The sequence below is a fragment of the Lygodium microphyllum genome, chromosome 25 (assembly GCF_053477565.2).
Source record: "Lygodium microphyllum isolate KBCC chromosome 25, Lygodium_microphyllum_v1.1.10, whole genome shotgun sequence".
NCBI lineage: Eukaryota > Viridiplantae > Streptophyta > Polypodiopsida > Schizaeales > Lygodiaceae > Lygodium > Lygodium microphyllum.
In genome coordinates this window covers 94,228,001-94,240,688 of record NC_141159.1, presented here as the reverse complement: position 1 = coordinate 94,240,688, position 12,688 = coordinate 94,228,001, and the positions used below count along the sequence as shown (strand labels likewise).

General features: G+C 43.4%; 1 protein-coding gene across 1 annotated transcript; it reads left to right on the top strand.

The window, feature by feature from the left end:
* Nucleotides 1-11,256: 11,256 nt before the first annotated feature.
* On the top strand, nucleotides 11,257-12,224 carry LOC148014512 (uncharacterized). Its single transcript, XM_087666655.1, has one exon. The coding sequence runs from the start codon at nucleotides 11,357-11,359 to the stop codon at nucleotides 12,170-12,172; it is 816 nt and encodes a 271-aa protein (XP_087522781.1). The 5' UTR covers nucleotides 11,257-11,356; the 3' UTR covers nucleotides 12,173-12,224.
* The last annotated feature ends 464 nt before the right edge of the window (nucleotides 12,225-12,688 follow it).

Below are 12,688 nucleotides of genomic sequence, written 5' to 3'. Positions count from 1 at the left end.
TGTCAGCAAGCCAAAGTCAATTTGAGCAGCGTTGGTGCGAAAGCCGCGTTGTAATGGCCGAACTAGGGGCTCAGATCATGACGGTCTCAGAAGAGCGATTGGCCAAATGGCGGTCTCAAAGAGACCCAACCTACGTGGCACCAACTTCCCTTCGAGTGTGCTGGCTGCCATTCGGGGTATGGACTTAGCTAGAACTAGCCAAGAGAACGCTCTGTTTGATAAGGTTCTCACTGAGGAGGAGTTACATATAGCCAGTAGACTCGGACAAGGTTCCATTCTACTCGATGTGGCAAAATATCTATCGATATTAAGTAAGCTGCCACGAATACTAGATGCGTGTGCCACGCTGCGGTACAACCCCGAGTTCTACACTTGGTTTTTATCCTCGTGAAGTGACATGGATTCATAAATATGTATATAAATAAACACTGCTTTTTGTGTCACCGTGTATAAACAACGTTAACACACACAAGCAATGATAGTCAGGCGCAGGGAGAAGAGTGGGGTCAGATAAACTAAGCTCCTCAAGTCCTCCTCTCATCACGCATTTAAAAGTGTGTGACAAGCCCCACCTCCAGGTGAGAGCATGCAACCCACATCATCGCCATAGGAAGCCTTGACCAACAACCCTGATGGTGTAGGCAGGGTGTAGTCGTTTCCAGTACACCTGCTTCCCTTTTTGGTCTACTCTTTTGAGGATGTGTCATATCCCACTCCACGACAACCAGTCCATGCAACTTAGCGTAAACTAATATCCGCTAATGACTGGAGGCCACGCGAACATCAGCATGGGGGCCATTCCTCTACAACAAACACCGCATGCCTCACCCCTCCCCTTCTTGTCATATGCGCTTCATAAACCACACTAAAATCCCTTCCATGCAAACAGTTGTATCCTGTATCAAGGTCTAACCCTTGGATTGCATCTTGCAGGTTTCCTTTTGCGACAAAACGCATGGAGAATCATGGAGATCTAGCATGCAAAGACGCTCTTCGTAGAAGGCGGGAGCATGTGGCACACGCCCCTCCACCGGAGCGCTATGTACCCACCATCAAGAGGTATGCCAAGAAGCGAGGCCCTAAGCGACACTGCCCAGGGCGAAGGCCGAAGAATCCTCGAGTCAAGAAAGTCGAGACTCGAAATGCGCAATAGGTGGCAGCACTAGTGGCACGAACTCCCAGCTCCCGCTCGGGCCCCAGATGCTCAAAGGCAAAAAGGGCAGCTTGGGAAAGAGAAGAATTTAATGAATTATTTAGAGACATTCTGGAGACGGTAGTGGGTCGGGATTACACCATTCATGTCCCGGCCGACATGTTCCCTGCTCATCCCCACGGGAGCCCCACACCAGCAGAGCCCCAATCACCCGGCCACCCAGACTCGCCCCGCCTCGTACAAATCGAGTAGCCCATGATGCATAAAGGGCTTATCAAATGATAACTGGCCATAACTTTTTGTTTTTAAATGGTTAAGTGTTCTGGACTTGTTAAGTGTTGACATGTTCCCGACTTGTATGAACTTTTCATATCTACGTTTAATATATTTTACACCTTTAGCAAAAGAAAAGCTAATCAAGCGCAGGTGATAAATGTCTAAGTCAACACCATAGAATTCAGATCAGTGATGTCTCCTTGCATTGCACTGGCTTATTATAGTTGCGGCATATGCCATGCTTGTACTCTCATGAAGCGACAAGTGGATACAGGATGGGACAGATCTTTGGGCGAAAGTGTTCAATGCTCGATCACCGCAAGACCATCGACCCCCCAAGGAACCGCGGCAAAGCCACCCTGTCGAAATCACGAATCACCTTGCCAACCGCCCACATTGCATGGCCCAAAACACATTCTTGGGCCACGCCCCCTTTCTGGGTCAAGCTCTATAGTTGGCTCACGGCAATCATTACCTCAATTGTACCCACATCGCATGTGCCGCAAGGAGGGTTGCAATATCTCAAGTGTATCTTCCCCTTTTGCCAACTGCTTCTCTAACAACGAGGCTAGGGCACAATCATCATTATCCATTTTCTAAGCCTTCGAAGCTTGACATTTTCCAACCCATTGAAAGGCTGATAGCCTCAATATATTGTAATGGTTGTACTCAGGCAAATTTAAAAAAAAAAGACTGGAAAGATAAGAAGCACCCACGATCACAGCACAGCACCTAGGGGTCCTCAAATTAGGTACGTCTGGTGACCTTGGTCGACCGGCTTCGTCCCTAGTCCCCTAGCCCCTTACAATCACCCACATGATTGTTCAGGGCACATCAAGGGCAGGACATACCTGGGGAGCTTGTCTCGCCTAGGGTTAGACCTGTCACCCTGACCCACTTGCACAATTTTCTTTTGCACTCTGCCTTAGTACCATTGCAATCAGTGGTGATAAGCACCCCACGATTGGCCATGAAAAGTCCATCGTACTCATCAAGCAAGTCCAATAGTTTCCAGCTACTGAAAGTGCGGTGTCCTTCTATTCAATTATGCTACATCGTGCAGTCACAATGCAAAGGATGTCTCATATACCTTCACGTGTACTCCTCCTCCACATGGACAACTTTGCTTCATCCACGCATTGTTATGAGAAACTAGCCCACGGTCTTCTAACTATGTAATATCTAAGTATGCACGAGCACTCACATAATATCTGCATCGAAGTATGTCCACAGTTTGGGTCCTCAAGTGCAGGACAATACTCTAGGCTTGCTTAGAGTTCGACCTATCTCCCAAACTAATCAAACTATGTCTTGTGCACGATGAGAAGCCTAGCACTACCTCTTAAGGAGAGACCACATGTGAGGTTTTCCAATTGCAGGTATAAGGTGTTGTTCGCTCTTCATCAACACTCAACTTTGAATGCTCGTCCCTTACCATCCGACAAGCCCGCAAAGAACCGTCATGTGCAAAATCCCCAACAAACCAACACTTGTGCTGGCCATCAATGCAATCCCCAACACAACATAGCCCTACCACCAACTCAAACAACCTTCCACCAGCCACCTTGGCCACCAACATGCCCCAGGACCTTCTGCCACACCACCACCAACACTCCTCCACGAAAACCACAGGCGTCCTTGTCACCCACGTCTTCGGTGCATGCTACAGCCTGCTACCTATGACGGTGAGTGCCATGGGACTAGCACTCATCTAGGAGGGGGGTAATGTTAACCCCAACACGAAGAAAGCAAAGCAAAAGGAAATAAAAAAGACGCAGGGCAAAGGCGGAAAAAAGGTAGCCCGATTGAAGAAAGAATAGGACAAAATGCCATAAGCGCAAGGGCAACCTTAAAATTCAAAAGCAAATGCAAAAAGAGAAAGGTGCATTTTAAAATAAAAAGAGCGTACCCTGAAATCTTGTAAAAGAGCACCGGGCTCTCACCCATGCAATTTGTAAATGTAGACTGGCGGTGGAAAGGAAGCTAGGAAGATAGAAGGACAATGGGAAAAAGGGCCTAGGCTATGGCCGGCCATGTAAAAAAGGGAAAAAGGGGATGACCGCCCAAAAGGGATTTAGGGTTTTGTATATAAAGTTGAAAAGTGAATGAGAAGCTCATTCTTGTGTGTGGCCAAAAGTAGCTCTCCTCTTCTTCTTTTTCTTCTTGTTCTTGCTTGCTTGAGCTTGTGCTTGAGAGAGGGAGTGTGAGAGTGTGAGGGAGGGAGTGTGTGAGGGTGAGGGACCGAGGAGGAGAAGCTCTCCATCGTCTCCTCTCTTCTTCTCTTCTCTTCTCTTCTCTTGTCTTGCTCGTGGCAATGGAGCTTGGAGCGTGGAGCTTGAGGATGGAGCTTGCTTGAAGCTTGCACTTGGATCGTAGAGCTACCGGAGTGCACGGGAGAGGAGGTAACTCAAACGGCATCAAGGTAAGCTCACTACACCCGTAAGGTATGCATTGCGCATCGGCTATGTGAGAGGTAGCCATTAGTGCTTGGCTTGGAACGCTTGAATCAATAAGCGGTCTGTGGGTCTTAGCGGTTGAGTGAAAGCTCCCACAGCCATGGAGAAGAAAGTGAATCATTTTTATATATTGCATCATGTATCCATGGAGAAGTGGCTTGGTAGGTATGACTAGGCCGCCAGAAGAGAATGGGAGGGAGCGCAATCAAAATTTTAGCACAATACATGCCATCAATTGGTTTGATATCTCAAGGGCATGGAGGATATCCCATAGTTTATGCCAATGAGGTGGTTGCATGAAGCTTTGACCAGCTTCACGTGAAGGGGTAGAGGTCTCTAAGGAAGAGTTGGAATTATTGAGGGGATGTAGTCCAAAGGTGATCACATGCTTTCTTTGTTTTCATATTTAGATTTAATATGCAACAACTAACCTAGCCGTTTCGGTGTATGATACAAAATCTACAACCCAGCATGGTCACACAAATGACATTTTCGAGTTGAGCGCATCGACAAATGCGCTCCACAATGAACTGTGGTGTCATGATGAAGTTCGAGCAAGAGATCCAATGGCGGGCCACGGATCCGAATACTATAGTAGATGAGATGGAGTATTTTGGCAACTTGAAAAGGGTTATCTTAGTGGATTACCATAGCTTTTTCATGATTATATTCGATGTATAGTGGTTTAAAGTGGTATTGGAAGGAGCTAGAGCAACCGTTTGATGAGATCCATCTAAATTTCTTGAGGTAGATTTCGAGAAAAGATGGAATGATCTGCATGACACATTTGTCTTGTCAGGTCATTGTGAATAGGTGCATGACCTTTTTTGTTAAGTTTTTCACGACATGAAATAGTCACAAATATTCATTGACTTTTATAACAACCTTATATGTGATATTGGACATGTAATCTTCTATCCAAATTCTTGGCAACCTCATTGGTGGTATGTTGTGCCATCAACACCTCAAAGCATGCAAGATGGCACCTCAAAGCATGCAAGTGTATGATAAAAGTAATGTCCCTAGCTTGGATGAGGGAGAGTGTGCAAGTAGAGGGATCAATGTTGTGGGGGGTGAAGGGCGAGGAGGTCTTGGAGCGTGCAGAGAAAACATGCACAGATAATGTAGACAAAGAGACGAGAGACCAAGAATTTTTTAAGAATGAAGTGGACTTCTCTTTTTGTGGAGACCTATGTATAGACCTTCTAGTAAATGCCGAGCTATGCCAAGAGCTTGACATAGAGTTGTAGACTTGGTTGTATTTTTGTTCGCTTGCTCAATTCATTGATAATTTGCTTTTAAGGATACTTTAGTATATGAATTTTAATTAACACTATTTTTTACAAAGTTATGTTGTCATGCTTCACCTAAATCCTTGTATTGATTAAGCTAATACCAATTTCTGACTGTGTAGGTTATCTTTGACGATACCCAGAGAATAGAGTGAGTCAAGGGATGACATATGAGGAGTTACATGAGATCTTCACATATATGTCTTTGGATCAAATGGCCTGCTTTAGAGATATGGAAAATCGGGAGTTATCTCAGTCATCATCTAGCCGTTCTGTGTAGTCTACCTTAGTATTCTCTGATGCTTCAATCTCTAGTAGGCGAAGTTGACACTCTAGACTAGCCTCGAAGGGAGGTGCAATGATGCCTTACTTGATGGGAGGAGGGAGTGTTTGTGGGAGGTGCTATGAAGATTTAAATGTTGCGACCCCGTAGAAGGTTGCTACTCCTCGCTCTTGTACAGGCTCCAAAGAAGGTGGCTCAAGTGGGCGTTGTGGAGGCATCGATGCAATATCCCCGTCTCATCAATCTAGTGGACACTAATCAGCTCTAAGATTTGTCACACCTTTAGGGACATCTACTCACATGATTCTAGGTTTCACTCAATCATCCACACCAGGTGGCACCCTTATGGGTCCTACTCTAAGAGATACCACACTCGCAGATATGCCAGATGGATAGAGGTCTCCTAGTTATGCCTAGGAGCATGGTCGTAGGTGGGAGTGGACACACCTTAGACATACCCCAGCAAAGTACTGATACCTCGTAGATGAGAAAACATATGTTGTGATCATAAATGATGAAGGGAGGAGGGTGATGGCTTGTATGAGAGAGTTGAGCCAACAAGTATTAAGACACACCATTTTAGCCCATTGGAAAAATATACCAAAGGGAAGCAAGGACTATGTGGTAGTGTCCTTGCAAGAGGAGTTTCTAGTACCTCTGGTGGCAAAGAGGTTTTCCACATGATGGATGATGGATTGTATGCATGCATACATGTCACATAGATGATCAGATGCATGCAAGGAAATCAAGAGTGGCCTCTCAAAGCTCGAGTGGTTGGACGCAGAGGATTGGTGGAGACTCAAGGAGGAGGCCACAAACTCTCCAAGATTATGGTAGCAATAGCGGGAGGCAGTAGGGGCACGATTGGAAGCAGGGTTTGTGTATCATCTAGGAAGTGGTAGCCATAGAACTTATTTGGAGAATTTTGTAAGTTTTCTTTTGGTTGTTTTCACTTTCTTATTTGAAATATCACTTGTATTAATAACCTTATTTCTAACAATGCTACTTTGTTTTGTTTGTAGCACTCCATCACAAACCGCGATCCTATAGGTTTGGAGCCTCGGTATGTAGAGAAACATAGTCTCACTGCACTCACATCGATGATTGTATGCAAGTGGAACCCTAGTAAGGCAAGCCTCTTTCTTGTTTGTAGTCATTAGTTTTTTGTAATGCATTATGTATTGTGGATTAATCTCTGGTTGTTTATATTACAGAGTTTGTTCGATGCTCCATTGCATTGGGAAGGGCTCTCGGATGGTGAGGAGTTGTAGCAGTCACTTGGATTCCTGGAGCACACATCCTTTTCTTTTTTGGCCATGTGATCCATGCAAGCTCTTTCCATGTAGCATTCATTAGATATATTTTTTATCCTTTGTATGGACTTGCATTTTGCGATATTTGTAGATACATTTCCATGTTTGTTTTGGACTCTCCTCTCTATCATTTCATGTAGTTTTATGACTTGTCATCATCGGTCTTGTACTTATTTGACTATTGAATGAACGACCTTTTTTCCACCATCTCATGATGATTGTGTATTCAATTTACAATTGCTTTATATAACATTCCTCAACACACATGGTGCTAGAAGATGTGTTGCCCTACCACTTCTTTTTTTTCTTTGTAACCGTCACTAATTTACTACACGCATGGCTATCAGCGTTAGTATATGTGTAAAAAAGTATCGCTATTTAGCATCGCTTTTATGACACAAATAGTGACGCTAATAGCGATGTATCTATAAAGATGTATATATCAATACTCTTAGCGACGATGGGCACAATTTTTTAGATGAATATTTGCTTTGCTTTAAACATCGATACATGGCATGTACCTTGTAGTGGTTTGAGGTGTAAATTGAGATGCAATCCATGTCCTCACCAGATACCTTGACTCTTATACCCAATCTAATAATTAGCTATTACATTTGCTTTTGCAGACATTGCTTCACCATTCACAACATGCCACCTTTTCCTTTTTCACAAAGATTATACAAACAATCATAATATGGTTCCTTAATCATAGCAGTACTAGCTCGATTAAGCTTCACCTCCTACACCCCAACAATGTCTGGTTTACATCTAAATAGTATATCCCTCAATAGCATCTGCCTATCCTTGGAACAAAAAATTATGCATGACACTTTGACCATTAGATCATTAGAATGATGTCTCAACATCAGCAAGGGGGGCATAAAGATCAATGAATTCATGCCTACTCCGAGCAAGTTGCTTAATAGAAATCCTTGAGCTAGACCCCTTGCTTCTAGTTTCATTAACTTTATTCCCATCTTGATTCTCCTTCCCTCCTACCTTCTCCGGCTTGCTGGGTCTCTCCTTGTTGGGGTCTAGAGGCTGGAGGATCCTATTTGTTTGCATGGCATCTTTCTTCTATTTAGAACCACCTACCAGCCCAGCAATAGTGCCTTTGCCTTCTTTAGAAGAAGTGCCATTAGGAGCCATCTTGTGAGAATTCTTGATTTTGTTCTCAACCTTCTTGTCAACCAAATCCTATTGAGGCATCTTCTCTTGAAAATCCTTTTGATTATTTCCTTTATTCCCTTTTCGTTGGCACACCTTTGCAAAGTGCCCAAACTTCTGATAGATGAAGTAGATATCAAGGAAATTTGAGAAGCGAACTTCACAAATAATATCGAGCCCCTTTTGTCATGGATTTCAAGAACATCTAGGGGATCAACCCTTTGATCCCATAGGATACATGGTCTCCTTTCACCTTTCAAATTAGCAAGAAGGGGAGAAATATAAAGAACCTTACCAAGAGATGATGCAATGGATCTAACCTCCTTTTCAAAAACTACATGTATGTTAGGAAATGCCACACATGCTCGGCACTTAGTAAGCAAGACAATCCTCTCAAGAAAATGTCACCAACCAGGGCAAGCAATGAACAATATTTCCCTTAAATCCAACTAAACAAGAAAGCAACCAATTTCTCTCTGCATGTGATCCAACAAGAACTTGATAAAATCCCTTACCCACAAACGTATGATATACCTACCAAGTTGCAGTGCACTTGATATGTGGACACAAACCATCTTGCAAACTCATCATCATTGGAACCCTTGCCATGAAGTAGAGATAAAGACCAGCTATAGAAAAATCATAATACCTCAAACACAAAATTTCCAAGGGATGCTCCATATTGATCTCAAATACCTTCTTCACACTAGGTATGAGAGCTTGTTTCTTAGCAAAACTAATCTTCTCCATATTACTAGTAAACTCTTGAGCCACAACCTGCACATTTGGTCATTTATGAGTTTGCCTCCTCACCACACTTGGCCTGCTTTTGCAGACCATGAAGAGTTACCATAGAAGTGCCAGCAGCTTTCCCACCCTTTCACTCCTTTGTGTGTATCAACAATTTCTCGAAAAGCATGGAGTGGAATCGAAAAGTGCGAGAAATGACACCTATAATTTTCCCATGTCCTCTAATATCTAGGTCATTGGTGATCATTTTCTCTTAGAGTTGATGAGCATTTACCTTTGCATAATATGTGCAAGGAGTTACATAAGTATTAATCTAAATGGACATGAGGTTTAATTTTAAGATTGAGCCTCATGTATTACTTTCGACCACATAACAAGAGTCTCATCCTGAATGGATATGAAGCCCAATTTTTAAATTGAGCCCCAAGTAGTATTGTTGATGGCCAAGATATAGGAAATGTAGGGTACACAGACTCTAATTATGCAAGACATGCAGACAATAGGAAGTTCACCTCTCTAACTATGTCTTCACCTTTGCTAGAGGTGTTGTTTCTTGGATGTCTAGGGTGCACAAATGCACGACCCTATCTACTTCACACAGTCAAAGTATATTGCAGCCACTGAGGCTTGCAAAGAGGCTCTCTGGTTAGGTTGGACCTTGTCATTACTGATGTGGTCCCTACACTGTATTCAAATTCTATGAGTGCTATTCTTAGTTGGCCAAGAATCTGATCTTCCATGCAAGGAGGCTCTCTGGTTAGGTTGGACCTTATCATTATTGATGTGGTCCCTACACTGTATTCGAATTCTATGAGTGCTATTCTTAGTTGGCCATAAATCTGATCTTCCATGCAAAGATAAAGCACATTGAGGTGTATTACCACTTAATTGGAGAGGTCATTAAGGACAAGTCCATTGACCTTGTTAAGATCTCAATTGACCAAAATCCTACAGATCTGTGCACTAAAAGTCTCTCAGTGAAAACTGATGGGCACTAAATGAGATGACGACTTTCCTCATCCTGTTGTACTTATGCACGTTTGTACTTTGTCACTTTTTTCTTGTTCTCTCCTCACTAGGGACAATTTGTTTGGAAATATTGTATGCAAACTCAACAAGGGGTAACATATCCATCCAATTGTCTTGATGATAGTTAATTGTGTATCTGAGGTATTATTCCAAGACTTGATTCACTCTTTCTATTTGTCCATCACTCTATGGGTGATTGGTTGAAGAAAGATTCACTTCTACTCCCAAAAGTTTAATGAGGCTCCTCCAAAACCCAAATACAAATTGGGGGCCATAATCACAGACAATATCATCAGTAACCTATGGTGCCAATATACTTGTTCTAGGAAGAGCCTTGATATCCTCTTGGTTGTTGAGATAAAGTATGTGATTTCTGTGAATCAATCAACCACCACCAAAATATCATACCCTCTGGAAGAAGATAGTTCAACAATGAACTTCATGGCTAAAGATGAATGTGACTCATTTAGAATAGGTTGGTTAGAGGGGCACCAATATCAGAGTAATCCTTAATAGAGTTTCTATAATAATTTGCAAATCCCAAAAAGCATTGAATATCTTGCAGAAATGAAGAAGTCTCTCATTCTAGAATATGTACATTCTTGGGTTGGCAAGACTAAAGGGCTTGTAGCCCAAGACCCCTATTTATACTAGAATTGAGGAGGTTAAGTATAAGCATTATTGACATATGCGATGACATAAGCAATGTTGATGTAAGCCTATTTTAGAACTTTCCAAAGGATTGTCTAGAACTATCTTAGAATCGTCTTGAATATTCTAAAATATTTTGAAATCTTTTGGAAACTTCATGGGACCAAGGTTGTACTAGCTTGCATATGACTGTCCTTGCTTTAGCGTCTGTTACATAGGGAGACTAGAATCAATTTGGACATATTGCGTTGAAATACCATTGAACAATGGGTTACCACAATACTGTTGCATGTTCTATTACGTAGAGAGTTTGCCATGGTGAGGGCCTCGTGATGGAGAGACAAGGTAGTCTCAGGGATTGAGATAGTTCTAGATTGGTGAAGGACATGAAAGAGATTTAGCACGAAGTTCCCAAGAGGAAAGGAGACCAACTACATGCTTGGATGTGGCTCCATGGGTGGTTGTGTTAAGGCAATGCCCTAGGCAACTTGGTAAGCATAATAGAGATCCTTAGATGTGACACGACACCATGGGTTTCCATCTTAGAATTCTCATGAGACGAGGAATAGACGAGACAGCACAAGAAGTTCAAACAAAAATGTCTATTTCTAGTCTTGTTTGATTTGCTTGATTCACATTGCTTTCCTTCTTGTTTCCACATGTGGGCTGCTTTTGTTAAAGTATTGTTATGTTGAGGTTCAAAAATGAATTCTGAATACTGTTTTCGATAATGTGGTTAAAGGTTTTCTTGTCTGAACTTAGGTTCGGAAGCAACCGAAGACGGCCAGGTAGGTTGGGTCAAAGGTTCGAAATGAAGGCTGTTTTCCACAGGTAGGTTTGGTTAGAGGCTCGGATGCAAGGCTGAGTATTTAGGCTTTTTAACATGGTAGACGGAGTCACGAGAGAGAGAGTGTGCGTGTTTTGGTTAGGGTTGAAACACAGGTAATTACGCAGCGCCCATGGCGTAAGCTTGACCTGCGGTGGCCATGGCGGGCATCCAAGACCCTCTCACGGACCTCCCTCCGCCTTCGCGCTTCGACTTCGATGAGCTCAGCAACTTCGCCTTCTCGGGCCCGCCCCAGCCGCCGCCTTCCATCGCCTGGTCTCCATCTGCACCCCTGCAAGACGAGGACGGCAAGCTCCGCACAGGCCTCCTCCTCCTGTCCACTGCTGCCGCTGGCTGCCATATCCTCCATTACCTTCCTCACAAGCGCGTGATCGGCTCCATCGAGCTCCCTGAGGCCGCCGTGCCTTCCGTGCAGAAAAAGAAATCCTCCTCCTCCTCCTCTGAGCCTTCCCTCTCCGACCGAGCTTGCTACTTGTATGCCTTGAACGATGACGATTCTGTCGTGCTAGCGAGTGTGCAGTACTCCGTTCCTGCAGAGCGGGCCTATGCCTGGACGAAGGTGCTGCTCGATTCGATCGAGGCTGAGGACGTGCTGGTGCTTGCGGCGGTCCCGAGCGCACATTTCCGGGGCAAGATATCTGCCGATGAACGGCTTATCTTCAGGCTGGAGACCGATCGGGTGCGGACATCAGAAAACGGACACTGCTCCATACCGTATTATCCTTCCGGCAGCCTGGTGGATGGAGTTCCGGCTGCTGTTCTCTCACGTCGCCAGTTGCAGAAGAAGAAAGCGAGGCTGATACTCGCATGGCCTGATGCAGGCTCATCTGCCATTGCTGTGCTCGTTTCTGCTCTTCATCAGAGTCTCCCTGCTGCTTCAGTCATGGATTTCTCCCAAGCTCTGAAAGTTCCCTTCAAGGGGAAGAGCCCATCTAACCTTGAAATATACTTTTAAACTGATGTTACACTATGTGTGTTTATAATCTGATATCACTTGAAGGTGTCAAGGCGTCCATCTTCGACTCAAATGTGTTGTATTAAATGATGCCAATAAGGCCAGCTAGAATTTGTTTAGCAATGTTGGTTAGCGTCTTCCATCCAATGTGCTGTAGTAAGTGAATGCATATATACACACATGTATATGCATACATGATCATACACTCCAAGCATGAGAGAGAGAGAGAGAGAGAGAGAGAGAGAGAGAGAGAGAGGGGGAGAAAAATAACGAGTAGAGCACGTATGCTTATGAGATATTCATAGTATATGTAACACAATTAAAATATATAGTACAATGCATAGTAGATAGTATATTTTATAAAACATATTATATTGTGTTAATAATAGGTTTGAATAATTTATAGTATATAATAGTATTATTATTTTATTGATGCATTATTATAAATGTTTTATATTATTTATGTCTTGCCCATAAGTTGTTGCAGGTTGTGTGTGCATAGAGAGAGAGATAGAG